Source organism: Cuculus canorus, chromosome Z (assembly GCF_017976375.1).
Source record: "Cuculus canorus isolate bCucCan1 chromosome Z, bCucCan1.pri, whole genome shotgun sequence".
Lineage (NCBI taxonomy): Eukaryota > Metazoa > Chordata > Aves > Cuculiformes > Cuculidae > Cuculus > Cuculus canorus.
Genome location: NC_071441.1, coordinates 49,840,463 through 49,860,237, shown reverse-complemented (window position 1 = coordinate 49,860,237; position 19,775 = coordinate 49,840,463). Strand labels below are relative to the sequence as shown.

Here is a 19,775-nt window from a genome sequence, read left to right as displayed (position 1 = left end):
AGGTCTTTTCCAACAAACTAAACTATTCTATTAATTTTGAGTGGTCATTTACTTTTATTTGAACTCTGTTTCTCAGAAGCTAAAACTACTATCAAATACACAGACGTGATTTTGCATTGTATGCCTTTAAAATTGGTGGTAAAATTAATCTGAACAGCAAACTTTAGCTGACCAAAGACAGCATTTTCCAATGGAAAATTATTCCATTCCCTGACGTTAAAGGCATTTTGAGGAAGGTGCTTTTTGTGGTCAAACTAACAGGGTACCACTCAAAAAAATCATACTCAAGGGATTTTGTGCCCTGTTAATGACTTGTGTGGGCTTGTTCAAGTTGCTCAAGACAGGACAACTCATGCTACAGCAGAGGTGAGGGAGCCTGCAGGACTACAGCTGTGTTCCTTTATTGGGAGGGGAGAAGGGAGAGGACAGGTGTCCCTGTAAATAAATAAATGACTCTTACATTTGTGACTATGAGTTGTGACATATGACTATGATGTAACTATGGTGATTTCCATCCAGACTGGATTGCAGAACTAATAAGATTTAAAGGTAGTCACCATATAACTGTGGAATTAAATGAAGCACAAACAAGAGCACGATCACGTTTTCGCATATAGCATGTTTGGATACTGACCTAATTCTGCCATTATTAACTAGTTTAAGCATAAAAGCCCCTACGTAAGATGACGCACCCGGTACAAAGCAGTTTTCCCCAGCTTCCAGAGCTTCTGCCCTTTCCTTCACAAGGTGTAACAGGTCTGGGGCTCCTCACGGCCACACAGGCCTCACGTCTGCTGCTCTCGGCGGGGGCAGCTTCCACAGCACTTAGCCGCCATATTCCCTCCGCCATCCGTTAGACAACACCGCCTCCCTGCTGCTGCTGCTGCTGCTGCTGCTGCTGCTGCTGCTGCTGCTGCTGCTGCAATCCCCTCAGCCATCCCTCCCGCGCCACACAACTTCCCCCGCCGCCTGCCGTGCTCTCGGCAACGTCAACACACCTTCCCGCCTCCCGCGGGCTGCGCATGCGCAGGAGCGTGGCTGAGGCCCCAGCCGCTGCGGGCAAGCGGGAAATGAGCGGCACTGCACATGCGCAGAAGCGCGGCTGAGTCCCATCAGATATGTGGGTGGGGCGAGTATGCGGGACTGCGCATGCGCAGGAGGGCAGCTGAGCCCCTCCTTCTGTGTGGGCAGGTGCATGCGCAGAGGCGTAGCTAAGCCCCGGCCGCTGTGAGCAAGCGCGAAGCGGACGCTACTGCACACTCTGAGGCCCATAGGCTGTGCGGGCAGGAGAGGAGTAGGCCGAATTGCGCATGCGTAGGAGCGCGGCTGAAACTTCGCCGCTGTGTGGGCAAGGGAGGCGTGGTCCTGTTTGCGCATGCGCACGAGCGCGGCTGAGGGCTCGCAGCTGTGTGGGCAGGCGGGACGCGGGAGCGCCTGCGGGTGCGCAGGTGAGGTGGTCATGGGTGGTGCTTTCGGTTTCGGGGTTGTCCTCCTCTGGTGCTGGCGGGGTGAAGATGCTAGATAGAGCCTTCTCGCAGTTTGCTTCGCGAGGTAGGTGTGCTCCGAAGTTCTGAGCAGCTCTGGAGGGTGTGAGCCGGGCCGGGTTGTGCGGCCACTGCCCCGGCTCGTCTGGAAGGGCCGTGGGTAGAGCAAATGTCTTGTCAGCCTAAGGAGACAGGGAGTGACTGAGGCTCTCATGAGACTCCACCTGGAGTCCTGTGTCCAAATATAGAATCCCCAACACAAGAAGCATATGGAACTGTTGGAACAGGTCCAGAGGAGGCTACAAGGATAATCAGAGGGCTGGAGCACCTCCCATACGAGGACAGGCTGAGAGAGTTGGATTTGTTCAGCCTGGAGAAGAGAAGGCTCCAAAGAGACCTTATCACAGCCTTCTAGTACCTGAAGGGGCTACAAGAGAGCTGTGGAAGGGCTTTTTACAACTCATGTAGTGATAGGACGAGGGGCAGTGGCGCAGTAAAGCGGAGGGGGAAGATTTAGATTAGACCTTAGGAAGAAATTCTTCATGATGAGGTTGGTGAGGCAACTGGCACAGGTTGCCCAGGAAGTTGTGGTTGCTCCATCCCTGAAGATGTTCAAGGCCAGGCTGGATGGTGCCTTGGGCAGCCTGGTCTAGAGGGAGGTGTTCGTGCCCATGACAACAGGGTTGGAATCAGGTGATCTTTAAGGTCTCCTCCAACTCAAACTACTCTGTAGTTCTATGATTTCCTGAAAAGTGTGGAGTCACGTTTAGAGCCTCAGGTAGCCTTGGCCTCCCTACTGCCCTCCAGGCTGGCCACAGGCTGGCAGGGGCAGCCCGAGGAAAAGCCAGAGGGAATGGGAGGTGCTTCTTGCTGTGAGGAAAAACATCGGGATGAACTTATTAGGGGCGCTTATAGGAAGAAAGAAGTTCAAATACCTGACATGGAACAGAGACAGCTGTGTCAGTGAAGTGGGAGTTGCTGGGGGTTTCCTCTGCTGTCCTATGGGGACCTGCAGGCAGAGAGAAGAGGAAAGCTGAGTCCTGGTGATGTGACGTCTCATCAAGATAAATGCATTTTAGATTGTATACTTGTCCATTGTGGGTTGAATTTGTTTATACAGCATTTTTATTTAATGTGTTCCTGTGACTCTAGCATAACTTTTAGTGAAGGTGAAATTTCCTGTTCATCTTCTGCAGCCCCATCATAATGGTGAAGCTGTAGAGTTGTTGGAAACTGCTAGGGAAACTATTTAAGAACTTGTGTCTATGCAATATGAAGACTTTTCCATCAATACATTTTATAATGTGCTGAGGACATATTTTGTATCACGACACCATCCATGTCACCATCATGCAAGGGATATATTTATTTTATGTCAGGTTTTCTACACAATTTGAATTGTGTACACGCTCATCATACTTGTATAGTGAATAAAGGGTATTTGAGGTCTGTCTGACTAATGTTTGTAAAGCATACCGCATCCTTATGTGGGAGGAATGCATATGGACTTCCTTCTTGAATAAAGTCTGCAGTGAAATATCAGGTGTAGAAGTCAGGTTGTCTTTTGAAGTCTTATTTGGAAACAGGAGATGAGATAATAGTGGATGCTGCTCTAATTTTGTGGTTTTTTTCTATGAAAACATTTTTCAGGTGATGTAAACGTTTCAGTCATACACAAGAGAGGAAGCAGGCATGTCAGCCCTTTGTCCACCACCGTCTCCTGCAGTTGCTAAAACGGAGATCTATTTGAATGGCGAGTCGCCTTTATTAGCTGCCACTTTTGCTTACTGGGACAATATTCTTGGCCCCCGAGTGCGACATATCTGGGCGCCAAAGACAGAACAGGTACTTCTCAGTGATGGTGAAATAACTTTTCTTGCTAACCACACCCTTAATGGAGAAATACTTCGGAATGCAGAAAGCGGTGCAATAGATGTGAAGTTCTTCGTCTTGGCAGAAAAAAGGGTAATCATTGTGTCATTAATCTTTGATGGAAACTGGAATGGAGACAGAAGCACATATGGACTATCAATTATTCTTCCACAAAATGAACTTAGCTTCTACCTGCCACTTCACAGAGTATGTGTGGATAGGTTAACACATATTATAAGGAAAGGAAGAATATGGATGCATAAGGTAGGTTTATTGTTCATTACTAAAAACAGTTGTGCAAGTTGTTTTGAGCAAAAGCAAGAATTAAGATTTTGTGACACTGTCTGTGTAGCAATCCAGGCACAAAAACCCACAGGGAGTTTGCCCTCCCTACACATATACAGTTCTGGAGGCTGAAAGTTATCAATATGTCAGCAATTTCAAAACTGGCGTTTTGTCTACAGAATTTCTCCTGGTAATACTATATAACCTCTCCCAGCCTATCTAGGTGAAACAATATCCTGTACAGTTTTTAATCGCCTGGAAATTGATGTAAATTGTTGCTTTTAACTGTATTAATTAGTGTATTTAAACCAGGTAAACTTGTAAATTTACTGTGTTTCAAATCACTATTTTCACTGCTGAGGTTCAGAAAAGGGAACTAATGCAATTAATGTTGTTACAATTGTATTTTTATTTTTAAAAGGGCAACAATGAATAGTTTGGCAGGTATTAAATTGTGTAAAACTAAGGAGAGAACCATGAAAATATATCTACTTTTGAAATTCGGAAAGGAAAATAAGCTAGATTTTTCTGAAGAAGTCCTATCTTGGGTCCATGATGGATATATCTTTATTAAGTGAAAATTCTTATGTATTTTTGTTTTATATAAGTAACATTCTAATAATAAAAATAAAACTGTCATCGTGGAGTACAAGTTCTTGTAGAGCAGTAGACTGCATGTCAGCTGTAAAGTGTATGGTGATGCATGTTTGTCTGATACAGTTTTTGTTCCTTTTCTGTTTTGAGACGTCTAGTCAACATACTTTAAACTTCCTTTTTTACTGCTTTCATCCGAATTATTTAAATCAGAAACAATAAGCTGATGTTAATTTTGTGGTGCTGTTTCTTTCTTGCTACTGAAACAAGCTCCATTGATTTTTGCTGTCTTGCCTGATGATGGCTGGTGACATTTTTCATAGCACTGGTTTTTGATAATCCTGAAGTTTGTTTTACAGAGGAAGGATAGGACATAAAGTTAATTTTTAATATAGTAGGCACACAAATATTTAATTCCTAATCTAGTCTCCTAAAAGCCTGCTGGATGTTAGTGCTTTTGACATAAGTGAATGCTATCTCATGTTCTTGATTATGTTATTTTGTCATTGTCATTCATTGTCCTCTGTAACAACTTAAATGTGAGTGGTCAAACAAGAGGTCTCTGTCTTTCTTAGCTGTAGTATGTCTTCTCTGTTTTTGGACATTGATCCATATCACTATGTTTTCACAATAGGAATAGTCTTCAAGTGGCATTGAGAATGTCAAAAAAATGTTTTCTAACAGTTTCCTCAGGGATCAGTCATTAAGTTCTTCATTCTTTTTCAGATATTCTTGAAGCAGATAGGTCAACTGGGTCAGCTGAGACAATGATACAATCTGAAATAGACATTTGTTGGTTTTTTTGTCTTTTTTCTTTATTTTGGAGGATGATCAAAGATGTCTGAGTATATCTGCAGTTCTGCAGCTTTTCCTAGAAGAAAGAAAACTGCTTTGGAAATGCAGGTTATAATTTAGGCATGAGTTGTAGAACGATAATATTGAATTAAAACAGGCTTATTTTGTCGTTTGCATTTTGAAGCAGTTCGGCAGCTATGGCTACAACAGAACAAAGAATGGTGAAGTCATATCTGAAAGGAACTATATATTCTGGAATTTCTAATGGTTGTGGTTATCAGCTCCCATGAGTTCTGTGTAGAGCTGGACAACAGTTCCAGGTAGACATTAGAAGAGTAAAAAAACTTCTGAACTCAAGAACTAGGAGAAACATGGATGGTGTTCAGAGTTTCAAAAAGAGACAAGCAGTTCCAAGCAAGTTTTCTCTGTAAGGTTAGAAACCCCTTTTATCTACTTCAATTTGATGTTCCAGATGTTTGTTTAATAATTTTGAGTGGTTGTATTTCTAAAAAGAAGTGGCTTACACCATTTGTTCAGCCTTATCATCAAGAAGACTATCTTCTTTTAAAGCAAAGGATCTTCATTGTCAAGGATGTCTTACTTCACTGACAGTGCACTCAAGGATGGAGGTACCTAGAAGGAGCCTGCCTCATTCCAATACTGTTTTTCACAGATGCTTTTTTTAGATGATTGGGCTAGTTTTATTACTGTTTTAGGGCAAGTCACTGTAGCTTGTTCACTGTTTGTATACTCAAAAAATGTTATGTAAACTCTTGTCCCGCTTGAAGTTGATCAGCTCTGAGTAGCGTAGTCACAGGAAACTAAGAAGTAACCAGTAAAAATGCAGTAGCCTGTCAGCATCTAGAAAAAATGCCGTTAGTTCTCATAGCATCTTCCATTTTTGCGTATTTTATTGCTTGTTCTGCTGATGAATGCCAAATTGTCTTTGTGAGTGACAACTTTATTCTGTTTTAAGTTGCATTTTAAATGCAGTTTTCTACTCAGTTCCTGCCGAGTCTGGTTTGAGAACTTTGTCCAGTCTCTTGTACATTGTGTTTTGTGTATTTTGAGGTTTATGTCTCCTGTACTTGGTTATTAAGCAATGATATGAAGACTTGTCAGTGTTCAAGATGTAGAAAAAAATAAAAAGTCTTATTTTGCCTAACTTCTCCAAACAATAATTTTTCTCATTCTGGAGATCTCATTTTTCTTGTGCTGCAACAGGAACCATCAGTCTGTACCTTACCCATTTGAAAATAAAAATTCATGGATAAAAGGGAATTCTGCACCAGAATCTGATAATTTGGCATTTTCTTGCTCTGTAATGAAGAAACTTAATGTTTAGTCATTGTTATCACACCCTTGCTTTCCTTCTGCATCTGCCCAAGCATGTGAGAGGTTCAGTGAGTGGCAGAGCAGGAAGCATTGGTCTATTTAAACTGACATCAGTTCCTGCTAATATCATCTCTGTAAAAGAAAAAAAGACTTGAACATCGAAATTTGAATCTAAGAAGCGTGACTCCGCAGGGAAGAAACTGTACCGTTTGACTGTTTTGTGCGTACATGTATACCAGAGCGTTTATATTTAACTGCTTCTCTTGCTCAGGAGAGGCAAGAACATTTCCAGAAGATTGTCTTGGAAGGGACGGAGAGAATGGAGGATCAGGTAAGGGCTGTCTGGTTGATGCGTAAGGCACGTCGTCCCAAAACTGTTTGACTGCGTCTGGTGACTGTAGAAGTTGGTGCTGCTTCTTATTTTTGGGATCCAGGAAGATACTTTGGACTGGTTGATGAGCTGCCATGCACAGGAGGCAAAGTTTCTGAAGACAGGATGATGAAAGCTGTGAACAAATTGAACCAAAAATACATTTCATCACTTTATGGGTAAAGTGGAAATCTATGAAGAACATTACCTTGCAGAAAAAGGAAAGTCATTTACTTGAACTTGAAGCTCTATAAAGGTAGTAACTTCCATAGATTCATGCTCATCTCCTGTCAAGGATTTTTTTTCACTAGTTCATTACCTTTTCAAGTTACAAAGACATACGGAGTTTGTCATGTTGGAATGTGGTTGGAGACTTACTGGATAAGACTGTGAAAAGAATTTGCTTTCTGAAACTGTAAATATGAAATTGTGACTTCAGTTTCTTGTGAAAGATAAATTAGATAAGTAATTTTGTATGTTAATAACTAAGAACTCCTGGCATTGTTTTCCCGTTGTTAAAATGTTAGACTTGGATCTAAAATGCTTAAGAGTAAGTGTACCTAATGTGATCAGGTTATCTCACTCCGGATACTTCTTTTTTAGGCAAATCAAACTGATTGTGAAAATTAGCATAGGACCCTGGAAATAAGTTTGAGACATAATGTTGAGAAACATAATGTGTGTTTCCAGTTCATTATTATTGATGAGCAAAGCTCAAGAAGTTTATGAATCAATTTCTGCACACTTCCAAACAATAGGGACTCAAGGATGTTTTGCATGTAATATTGCAATTTCATGTTAGTAGTAACTTCATGTACTGCGTATTATGATTTTACTTAAAGCATTTTTTTTATTGAGCAGGGCCAGAGCATCATTCCAATGCTGACAGGAGAAGTCATTCCTGTAATGGAGCTCCTTTCATCTATGAAATCACACAGTGTTCCAGAAGAAATAGATGTAGGTCCTTGCATTCTCTGCATTCTGACTAAAAAAGTGGCTTTGGCACTCTGGTTTGGTACTCTTTTTGGCAGACAAAACCCCACAGTTGTCGTAAGTTCTTGTAGACTTGTTTCACATGAAGTTTTCCTAAGTAGTATAGGGAATGGTTTAGTGTAACTGGTTTAGTTCTGTAAATGTAACAGTAGTAGCAGTAGTTTTTATGGTCAGCACTTAGTAAAATTGACTACAGAGGTTAATACTGTTTTTAAGAGTAGAGTGAGGAAGCTATTTGATGCAAAACAAAATAAATGTGGCAGTAAACAGTTTTCATATTGATACCTGTTTTAGCATGGCTTAATGTTCTTGTGGGAGAAGTGGAAGTGATCTCACATACACTAATTTAAAGTATTCTAGACAAGGTTATACAAGAAAGACAGTGGTCAGGGTCTGACTTGTAACTGATGAAGAACGTATAATAACTTGACTGATTTCCTCATTTTTAAGATGCTTTGGCTGAAGTCTGAGTGCTTTATTAAGGTAGTGCTTTTTTGGGCAGTTTTAATTCTTAGCTTAAATAGTTCCCAGATGGTTTCCGTGTATGATTAAAACTAAAAATCAATTAATTAGAAGGTGTTGCAGATCCTTGTCTAACCTCTGTTTATATTTACTTCCATTTCAGATAAGTGACACAGTGCTTAATGATGATGACATCGGGGATAGTTGCCATGAAGGCTTTCTTCTCAAGTATGAATTTCAGTTTTGATTTATGCTGTAGTAAAACGACTTAAATTTGTGTCTGCATATCTATCTATCATCTATCCATCTATCTATGCATGTGAACGTATATTAGAACAATTTTCTTTATAGGAAAGTAAAGGATGACATGTATTTGGCTTTTTGAGATTTTTGTCTATTAAGTGCTGTAGAAGTTGCTGTCTTTTTAGAAGAATGGCTCTGGGCTACTAACTGCATCTCAATAGACTGTTGTCATGGAGTCATTTGCTTGATAATAGAATTCCTATCAAATATGATTTTTCTTTGATAACTATGTTTAATTGTATAAGGATATAAGTCTTAGATTTTTATGAAATATAAAAGGCTTGTGTTCATTGCGTTAACTATGAATAAGTCATTAATAGTATAACATAGAAATCTTATTATTAAATTATGTTTTTCTGGGTTTTACCCCGTTTTTAATGTATAAGTGGAGATAGTTGCACTTGAGAGCAATGTGGTGTCATCCTGTAGGAAAGCATATTTCATAGGTTTTAAATGATGTCATATTACCTTCTAGGACATCTCTATCGTAACTGCATTTATTTACACGGTGCTTAGTGTCATCTATTTATGCAGTGTCACATATGCCTGAAGTACTGCAGAAATCCATGTGTTAAATTAACTAATTCTTCACAATAATGTGGTATTTAGTTCCATAGAGAATTTGGGAAAAATGAAGGGAATATCATGGAATAGATTATTTTAAACAGCTAGGGCCGTTGATCCTACAGTAATGAGCTACTTTCATACCAGATGGAGATTTGTTGGGCAGGTAGCAGTCTGTAGGGTGTCAGTTATCTCTTCTTGCTACTTCTTTCTGGAAATTTTATCCTGAAAAGAAAATAATTTGAGTGGAAAACTGGTTGGATGGCTGGCCCCAAAGAGTTGTGGTAAATGGAGTTAACTCCAGCTGGAGGCCAGTCGTCAGTCGTGTTCCCCAGGGGTCAGTGCTGGGTCCAGTCCTGTTCAGTATCTTTATCAATGACCTGGATGAAGGCATTGAGTGCACCCTGAGCAAATTTGCAGACAACACTAATCTGGGAAGAAGTGTCAATCTCCTTAAGGATAGGGAGGCTCTTCAAAGGGATCTGAACAGGCTGGACCGCTGGGCTGAGACCAATGGCATGAGGTTTATCAAGGCCAAATGCCAGGTCCTGCACTTGGGGCACAACAACCCTGTGCAGTGCTACAAACTAGGGGAAGAGTGGCTAGAAAGCTGCCCAGAGGAGAAGGACCTGGGGGTGTTGGTTGACAGCTGACTGAACATAAGTCAGCAGTGTGCCCAAGTGGCCAGGAAGTCAAATGGCATCTTGGCTTGTATCAGAAACGGCGTGGCCAGCAGGTCCAGGGAGTTTATTCTGCCCCTGTACTCAGGACTGGTAAGACTGCACCTCAAATACTGTGTTCAGTTCTGTGTCCCTCGCTACAAGAAGGATGTTGAGGCTCTGGAGCATGTCCAGAGAAGAGCAACGAAGCTGGTGAAGGGGCTGGAGAACAAGTCTTATGAGGAGCGGCTGAGGGAACTGGGGTTGTTTAGCCTTCAGAAGAGAAAGCTGAGGGCAAACCTTACTGCTCTCTACAACTACCTGAAAGGAGGTTGTGGAGAGGAGGGTGCTGACCTCTTCTCCCAAATGACTGGCAACAGGACAAGGGAGGGGTGGCCTCAAGCTGCGCCAGGGGAGGTTCAGACTGGATATCGGGAAAAAAAATTCACAGAAAAGGTCGTTGGGCACTGGAACAGGCAACCTAGTGAGGTGGTGGAGTCACCGTCCCTGGAGATATTTAAAAGATGGGTAGACGAGGTGCTCAGGGATGTGATTTAGTGACAGATAGGAATGGTTGGACTTGATGATCCAAGAGGTCTTTTCCAACCTGGTGATTCTATGAATAACTTGGTCATTTTTGTGAAGTGTTCAAATGTCTTCTTTTTAGCTTATCTGCAAAGCGTGTCGGCTCATCTAGGTTCAGATTGCAAGCCCTCAGTATAGTCTGGAAGGATTTATACACATGGTGGAATAAAAATTGGATCATACTACATAGGCTGCCGTATCAGCAAGACCAACCTCTAAAATAAGCAGTCATGCTTTCTTATTAGCTTCTAAATGATAACTAACATCTGTTTCTATCCCAAAGGAGGATTCATAAGAATTTAGATCACCTTAATTTTAACTCTTAGAATATACCTGATAGGATAAATAATAGCAGGTCTATTGTAAAGCCCACTTGTAGGATTTCAGAGTCTGGGTGTAGCTATTATAGTCCTTATCAATTAGAGGTGTTTGTTAGAGCCAGTTAACCACATACAATGCATCCTTCAATAAGACAGCATAAATGTACCTTTCTGTATTCACAGATGCTGGAAAAAAAAGAATGGATATAGGGTATCTAGTCTTCTGAAGCTGTGAGCCAGGTTTGAGTGAGTTCAAGTGGAGAGGTAGGATAAGGATAAGAAATCTCAATGGAATTTTCTCAAGGACAAGTTAAGAGTTGTCAAGGTTAGTCGAAGTGTATTTACTGCAGCCTCCAAACTTAACATAAACGAAATCAGATCTGTGCTGCTGGCAACTCGTAAGAAAAGAGCCTCAACTTCCAGCACGCCTGTCTGTTATTCTGGGGGACTCAAGCTTATGACATGCTTTTGCCGACATAGTTACTAAGAGTAGGACAGTTTACCTGCCGAGTTTACCTGCTTCAGTTTCAGAAAATAAGAACAACGATGGAATAGATTTTCTTTAAGGATGCTTTCAAATCCTTCATTATTAATATAGCTTCTGTTACTTTGGACTAGTTATTTACACAGTTTTTGCAATAAAGTTAGATAGTAGCAGTAGACAGTTTTTGTTTGCTCTGTAATTCATATTTGGAGGTTCTGAGTGATTATATTTTTATTCTTCAAAGTGAAAATGTAGATAGTGTCAAACTTTTAGATTTCAGCAGTAACCTTCATAGCTGTGTGAGACCTTATGGGTATGGGTCTGTAGATATGGGCCTATATTTAAACTAGGAACACTTCTTTTTTCTTGTGAAGATGATAACTGGTTTATTTGATAAATCTGATTAAATATATTAACCTATGTTGCTTTTTATTTGCAGTGCAATTAGTTCACACCTGCAGACCTGTGGTTGTTCTGTAGTTGTAGGAAGCAGCGCAGAAAAAGTTAATAAGGTATTGCACTTCCGAATCAACCCAACTTAAATTCTGATTATTTGGACTGTTAGTGTGTTATTTGGAACAAGGTTTATCTTTACTTAAGGTTGAAGAAGGAAGGAATACTGTTGTCTGGTTATCTTACTTCAGATGATTAGTCTAGCAGTTGGTAATTCTGCCTGAAGATTGCCTTATCTGTTGTATTCTGTATATAAAGAAGTAGCAAATGATTCTGAGCTTTTAACTTTTTGGGAAAAAAAAAACCAAACCAACTCTGTAAGCTAAAATGTACAAATAGTAACGGACTGAACTTGGCAAGCCTGTTCAGCTATGTTAATGGGTAATCTGTGTACTTTTAAGATATATTTCTGGTAGACATTTTTTTCCTATGCTGCTATTATTTTTAACTCTCTTGTAAGTTTGTTACAGAATATTTAATTTGAACCACTTTGAAGCTATCACCTGCACTGCTTTTGCTCTAATATCTTGGTGTAAATGGGGAGTTTCTTATTTTAAGATTATCCAGTATATGAAGGAAAAATCAAATAAGGATGTTTTCATTGCTCAGAATTCCCCACATACTTCTTTTGTATACAGTTTTTTGATTATACCAAAATGCTAGTTTCAGATAAATTGAAAGCAATTCACGGAAGAGATACGCTTGTGTTTACTGTGTATTGAAATATTTCTTAATGCGTATTTCTTTTTACTGTAGTGCCATGTATAGGCATTTTGTTTGGAGAGCTTTCTCTTCGACTTGCATTTAGTTAGAGTGATATTCCAACCCTTCTAATAAAAACACTGAAGTTTATTTTCAGTTAGGATATTTAGAGATAAATCATGAAGGAAATGTTCTTTTCTTTGTGAGAAAATATATTTCACTAAGTCAATTGCCAATATACATTCATGGCTGAATCCTTTAATAGACCTTTTTGATTCAGAATACCCCTGCAACTGGGAATGAAAAGAGAGGTTTCATAAAAGCGTGCAGTCCTTCAAGTAAGTTTTCAATTTACACTGGGACCTCTGGGCCATGCAAAAACTATAGTCCCATGTGGTACATGTGGAGAATCAGCATATTCATATAATTTTATTCTCTGATAGGGAATGTTTTTGTATATTGAGCTTGTCAGTCTGATTATGTTCTTAATTGTGATGCACTAATTATTGAGCTCTAGTTTATTTGTAAGATTGAAGCCTTCTTTTGAGGAAAAAAAATTGTTTTAAGTCTCAAAGTTGATGTCCTTTTTGATATATGTGTGTATGTATGAGTGTGTAATGCTTCAAAGTGAAATAAAAATTAAGAACAGTGGGTCCGAGAAATATATTATATATGGCTTTTAGATTATGCATATTATGTATTTTATAGTATGTAGTGTTCCCGATTGCAGTGACATATAACAATCTTCTCTTTAAAAAATTCAAGGCATGTTTAGTAAGCCTGTGTTTTGAAATAAGGAGTTTGTGATGCTTTATAAAAATTGGGAGGGGACGAATGCATTGTTCTGTGTGTCTTGGCAGTGATGGTAAAGCACCTATGATCAAATGAATGGTTAATGCTGATACTCAAATTAAAAATAATTATGAGCAACAAAGGAACAGATAAACAAACAAAAATTCTCAGTTCTTAGCTGAAATCAGCTAACCACGGTTAAAACGTATTGTTTCAGGGATGTAAGACTTGCACATGATTAAGTTAGCATAATAGAGGAAATGTTAAAGGCTTCAGTGGTTATAAGAAGCTTAATGCTTATAGTTCACACAGTAACTAATTAAATGGATTTAACATGTAACTAATCATGTAAAATAATATACTTATAAGCTACACACTGCAGGAAGAAAAGTCCAGAAGAGCATGAGTCTTAAGATACATCTAAGCTAAATTTTGTAAATTCTACACAGGTTCTCATCAGCAGTGTGCTCTTTGTGGCACGGTGCAACTGTTTTGAAGTAATTGATTTCTTTATGGCATACTTTAACTGTCCTTAAAGTAGAAAAAACACCTATTGCATCTTGCTGAAGTGGTGAAAAGCATTAGTGAGAAACTAGGCTGCCGGTTTTTTAGGTGCTGCATAAACACATTGTGTAAGGATAGAGCTTTCAGAAATGCCTTACAGAGCAAGGACACCACAGGTTAAGACTGAAATATGAGGAGATGGAAATAGGTGTTTGTGTTTGGAGATTATTACTTGTAGCTGTTGCAGTACCAGAGTTTGAAAATGCATAATGAAGTAGCTTTGCTGATTTTTAATGGAGAGTTTGGGGAAATTACTGAGGAAATAACCATGGGTGTTTATTTAGGAAATTGACTATGCCTGACTAGAGACAATAGATGCTGTTTCGGTATGGAACGAATAAAATAAGGGGCTTAAAAGGCTAGGAAAGTAATCACAGTAACTCATGTTTATGTACATGAAGGCAAAGTGATTTGTTCTACATAGTTGGTTGAAAAGCAAACTTTGCCAATAAGTGCTGGATTTTTTCTTCATTTGACAAGAGTTTGGAGTAATATGGCTTACAGCTTAGTAATTTAAACATGTCAGTATTTTGTGACCTTGCTAAAGTTTTGGATTTCTGATAAGCATGATGAACTTTTTTGTTCATTATTTCAGATGCCTAATACGTTCTTGTCAGAAATTCCATTTTAAGATTAGTTCATTCCTTACCTTTCCATATTTTTCATAACTGTTCTTTTTAATGTAGATTGTGAGAACATTGTGTCTGTTTCTTACACCGTCAGAGCGGAAGTGTTCCAGACTCTGTAGAAATGAATCTTCTTTCAAATATGAATCAGGACTTTTTGTTCAAGGCTTACTCAAAGTAAGTACGCCTAAGAAAGTTCTATTACTCTGTATTTTAAGAACATTCTTTAATGTATATATATATGTGAACACACAATATGCACACACATATACGCATTCACGTTCTAAGAAATATGTCATCTTCCCTTGAATCTTTTCTGGTGCTGTAGGTCTTCTTGTAACTACTTGCATATTGAATTTCCAAGCCACCATTTTCTTTGACACATCTATTTCATGTTTCATATTGTTTTGTTCCAGTATAGCTTTGGTTTTTTTTAAAAAAAGTAACTAGCAGAATATTTTTTTTTCACTAAAACAGGATGCAACTGGAAGCTTTGTGTTGCCCTTCCGTCAAGTAATGTATGCCCCATATCCTACTACACATATAGATGTAGATGTCAATACAGTGAAGCAGATGCCCCCTTGTCATGAACACATCTATAACCAACGCCGATATATGAGATCTGAGCTAACAGCATTTTGGAGAGCTAATTCAGATGAAGAAATGTCTCAAGATCGTGTTATTCACACAGATGAGAGTTTCACACCTGATTTGTATGTATTCCTCTCGCATCTCTCAAAGTTACTTCATTTGGAACAAGAAAGTAAAGTAGTAAAAAGTGTATTTTGTAATAAAGTACATGATTTTTTTGCTTTTAAGAAGCTCTTTCGGCTCCAGTAGCTGCATTTATTTTCGAGGAACTTACAAGTTCCATCAGTAGTTTGTTGGCATTAAATATTACTGACATTCATTTTCAGTGATACTTCTGACTTATGTTAATTTTATTGCCTGTTTTAATAGGAGTTTAACACAGCAAAATGAATTTGACAGGGCCGAATGGCTTTCCTTGGTTTAGTTCATTTCATCTGAAAATTTTGCTTTAAAATTCTGAATTATGTTTAAAAATAGGAAGATTTTAATTCACTAAGATTTTGAATTGACTTTAGTTTCTACAAGATTGCAAACAGTAATGCTATTGCTGTGCACAACTTCTGGATAGTTGGTGTCTCTTGATGGTATTAACTCACATGTTTGTTTGCTTTTTTTCCTACAGAAATGTCTTTCAAGATATCCTGCATCGAGATACATTAGTAAAAACCTTCCTGGATCAGGTAATTGTTGCTTTTTCATATGGATAAAGAGCTAAAACTCAGCACTCTATGAGCTGGTAACAGATAATTTACCATGAGTAGATAATTCGTTGGCTTGGTGGCTCTCTTTCATATGAGTGCTATGATTCTTTTCTTCATCACTAGAGAGAAAAATACTTGTGTTATTTGTAGCGTTAGTGTAATACTGAAACTGCTTCTTACACATGAAAAAGAACGTATATTTTCTGTAGCTGTGCAACAGTTTCTACAGTTATAGCATTGACAATACTACCTGTCTGAGGTTAATATCAGGTCATTTAAAAAAGGAAAATAATACTTTATGCAAACTGAATTGCAAAATAGCTTAGTTTTTTTGCATCTGAGCAGCTAGAAAACTAAAAACATGCTGAGTGTTTCTACAAGTTTGGTGTTGATGTGCACACTTTGCTATAAATAAGGATATATTACATATATATGCAATGTTTCTTTATATTCCACATTCATAAAATGATTCTTGAATTTCCATGTCTACTTAATTTTCTGGTATACTTTTTAACAGATCTTTCATCTGAAGCCTGGCTTGTCTCTAAGGAGTACTTTCCTTGCACAATTTCTGCTAGTCCTTCACAGAAAAGCCTTAACTTTAATAAAATACATAGAGGACGACACGTAAGTTGACAATTAGCAGAAAACAGTCTTTGAGAAATTTCCTTTGTTCTTTTTTTACAACATTCTTTTTTATTTTCTTGCAGGCAAAAAGGAAAGAAACCTTTTAAGTCTCTTCGTAGCTTAAAGATCGATCTCGACTTAACAACAGAGGGCGATCTTAACATAATAATGGCTTTGGCTGAGAAGATTAAACCAGGTCTACATTCCTTTGTCTTTGGAAGGCCATTCTACACTAGTGTACAAGAACGTGATATGCTTATGACGTTTTAAAGTTCTCTGCTGTTGACGTGCTATATTAAAGTCTTGCATGGTACGAAAAGAAATTTTTTGACAGATTTTGTCAGTGTGACCACCATGCTTGTGACAATCATTGACTTGACAGAGGATGGAGCATTAGGGGAACAGTGACGCTACAGTCTGTCCAAGGTAGGAGGGAGTCATGTTAAACGCAATATCAACTTAGCTAGACAAGCATGATTTTAATGAACCTGTATCTTCCGTGTGCATTTTTTAGCCATAAAAGTAAATGTTACCAGAGGTTCCTTTGCCATCTGGGCTTGACAGATAAATTTGGACAGGTTTTGATGTACAATAAGAGGAAGCATTTTCATTTTCTTTCTGCAGAGACTTCCTTCAGGTGTGTTTTTTTCCCTGTTCTGCTATGTCAGTATTTTCAGTGTTTCCGCAGTAAAATACATACATCCTCTCTGATCATGGAGATCATAGAATTTGGGCCGTCCAAGACATTCAAAGAGTTTTTGGAAGTATTTATTCTTATGTATGTGGTACAAATCTAAAGTGTATCTTTCCTCATCTCACTTTTTAACGCCACTGGCTCCTTTATTTAGAGCACTTAAAGGTGTTTGGGATTTTTAATATACTTCAGAGTGCTATTGTTGTGTGCAAACTGTTGACCATTAGCAGCTTAAATACCAGCACATGGGAATCAAATCATTATTTATGCAGCTTTGTGCATACAAGTAGCAACAAATATGTTCTGTCACAGATTGCTGGGCTATCCTGCCGCAGAATGTTCAGTGATCCACCATAACTGAGCTCTTCTCAAAACAGAAACCAGAAAAGTTGTCGCATTCAGCAGAAGATGCCAGTCTTTCGGACTTTAAACTGCTGCTGCTTTTCACACTTTCAGTTAAAATAAGGTTCAGATTAAAGTGTTAGACCTTTCCTGGTAGCCGAAGTAAAAGACGAAACTGTAATTTTTTTTTCACACTACCATTACTGTACTTACTAATACTTAATTCAGAAAGGAGCATAGCTATGAACTAATTAGCACTAGTGAATTCTAGTCAATAATCTTGCCAGTCTTCTTAGCTCATCTTAGTGCATCTCCAGGTTTGGTTTGCTTTGCTTGAAAATAAAAACACATTTTCTCTTTGTATGCTTCAACCTTTTTTTCTCAGTAGCATGTAGAGCAGTGTAGAGTCAAGGTTAATCCAGACCCATTTTTTGAGTTTTAGCCCGTGGTTGGTGTGTGCTGCATTGAAATCAATAGTAAATCATGTTGTATTTCTTCTCTTTTTGAACAAACAAATATTTTTGTGTCGTGTTTTAATGTAACCTCATAACTCCATTATGAAGGAGGCGCACTTCTGATTCTAGAAGCCACTGTTCACAGTGTCATCACAGTATCATCACAGTATCATCGTATAGTTAGGGTTGAAAGGGACCTTAAAGATCATCTAGTCCCAACCCCCCAGCCATGGGCAGGGACGTCCCACTAGATCAGGCTGCCCAAGACCCCATCCAACCTGGCCTTGAACATCTCCAGGGATGGGGCAGCCACAACTTCCCTAGGCAACCTGTTCCAGTGTCTCACCACTCATTATGAAGAAATTCTTCCTAATGTCCAGTCTAAATCTGCTCCTCTCCAGTTTATACCTGTTCCCCTGGTCCTATCCCCACAAGCCTTTACAAATAGCCCTTCTCCAGCTTCCCTGTAGGCCCCCTTCAGGTACTGGAAGATGTTCTCTGAGCCTTCTCTTCTCCAGGCTGAACAGGCCCAACTCTCTCAGCCTGTCCTCATAGGGAAGGTGCTTCAGCCCCCCAGTCATCTTTGTAGTCCTCCTCTGGACCCATTCCAACAGCTCCATATCCTTCCTATGTTGAGGATTCCAGAACTGGACACAGTATTCCAGATGAGGTCTCACAAAAGAGGAATAGAGGGAGCAGAATCCCTTCCCTGGCACTGCTGGCCACGCTTCTTTTGATGCACCCCAGGATATGATTGGCCTTCTGGGCTGTGAGTGCACATTGCTGGCTTGTGTTGAGATTCTCATTGACCCGCACCCCCAAGTCCTTCTCTGCAGGGCTGCTCTCAATCCCGTCATCCCCCATCATGTACTGAAAACTGGGATTGCCCTGACCCAGGTGCAGGACCTTACACTTGGCCTTGTTGAACGTCATGAGGTTCTCACAGGTCCACTTCTCCAGCCTGTCCAGGTCTGTCTGGATGACATCCCATTCTTCCAGTGTGGCAACTAAACCACTCAGCTTCATGTCATCCGCAGACTTGCTGAGGGTGCACTCATTCTTGATGTCAATATCATTGATAAAGATATTAAACAGCACTGGTCCCAGTATGGACCCCTGAGGGACACCACTTGTCATGGATCTCCATCTGGACTTTGAGCCATTGACCACTACTCTTTGAATATGACCATCCCACCAGTTTCTTATCCACTTTACCGTCCACCTGCCAAATCCATATCTCCAATTTAGAGAGAAGGATGTTGTATGGGACTGTGTCCAAGGATTTACAGACGTCCGTTGGTTTACCCATGTCCACTGCTGCGGTTACCCCGTCATAGAAAGCCACTAAGTTGGTCAGACAGAATTGCCTTGGTGAAGCCATGTTGGCTGCCATTAATCACCTCCCTGCCCTCCATGTGCTTTAGCATATATTCTAGGAGGATGTGTTCCATGATCTTCCCAGGCACAGAGGTGAGGCTGGCAGGTCGGTGGTTCTCAGGGTTGTCTTTTCTACCCTTTTTAAAAATGAGCACAAGGTTACCCTTCTTCCAGTCACCAGGGACTTCTCCTGATTGCCATGACTTTCCAAATGTTATGGAGAGTAACTTGGCAACCACATCTGCCAGTTCCCTCAGGACTCTGGGATGCATCTCATCAGGCCCATGGACTTACATATGTTCTGGTTTCTCAGGTGTTCGCGAACCTGATCCTCCTCTACTGTGGGAGGGGGTCTACCTCCCTGGTCATCATCTTGCTGTCCCATGACTCGGGGGGTGGCGATGAGAGGAGTTATTGAAGACTGAGGCAAAAAAGTTGTTGAGTACCTCAGCCTTTTCCTCATCTGTTGATACATCATCCTCATTTCCAGTCATCAGTGGGGGTACGTTCTCTTTGACCTTCCTCTTTTGATTGATTTACCTGTAAAAGCCCTTCTTGTTGGTCTTTACTTCCCTTGCCAAGTTCAGCTCCAGTTGCCTCTTGGCCTTCCTGACTTCATCCCTACACAAGCGGGCAGCATCTCTATACACGTCCCAGGTTCCTTGTCCCTGCTTGTGCTGCCTGTGCAGTTCCTTCTTCTTTTTTTTGTTTAACCAGCCATGCTCGACTCAGCCATGCTGGTCTCT

At 39.8% G+C, this 19,775-nt stretch overlaps 1 protein-coding gene across 3 annotated transcripts; it reads left to right on the top strand.

The window, feature by feature from the left end:
* The first annotated feature begins 1,241 nt into the window (after positions 1–1,241).
* On the top strand, positions 1,242–18,798 carry C9orf72 (C9orf72-SMCR8 complex subunit). Of its 3 annotated transcripts, none has more exons than XM_054054499.1 (11): positions 1,242–1,551; positions 3,135–3,620; positions 6,637–6,696; positions 7,597–7,692; positions 8,354–8,418; positions 11,545–11,617; positions 14,303–14,419; positions 14,720–14,955; positions 15,456–15,513; positions 16,052–16,161; positions 16,245–18,798. In XM_054054499.1, the coding sequence occupies exons 2-11, from the start codon at positions 3,177–3,179 to the stop codon at positions 16,429–16,431; spliced, it is 1,446 nt and encodes a 481-aa protein (XP_053910474.1). In that variant the 5' UTR covers positions 1,242–1,551; positions 3,135–3,176; the 3' UTR covers positions 16,432–18,798. The 3 variants fall into 3 exon arrangements, with proteins under 3 accessions (XP_053910474.1, XP_053910473.1, XP_053910475.1); XM_054054498.1 differs by having other exon boundaries at positions 1,243–1,448; XM_054054500.1 differs by lacking the exon at positions 6,637–6,696 and having other exon boundaries at positions 1,243–1,448.
* The last annotated feature ends 977 nt before the right edge of the window (positions 18,799–19,775 follow it).

Bases quoted from the DNA above. Each gene is read 5' to 3' on its own strand.
- C9orf72 (XM_054054499.1), top strand. From the start codon at position 3,177: ATGTCAGCCCTTTGTCCACCACCGTCTCCTGCAGTTGCTAAAACGGAG. The intron at 6,697-7,596 runs GTAAGGGCTGTC...TTTATTGAGCAG, and splicing joins CGGAGAGAATGGAGGATCAG to GGCCAGAGCATCATTCCAAT. The intron at 15,514-16,051 runs GTAATTGTTGCT...ACTTTTTAACAG, and splicing joins TAAAAACCTTCCTGGATCAG to ATCTTTCATCTGAAGCCTGG.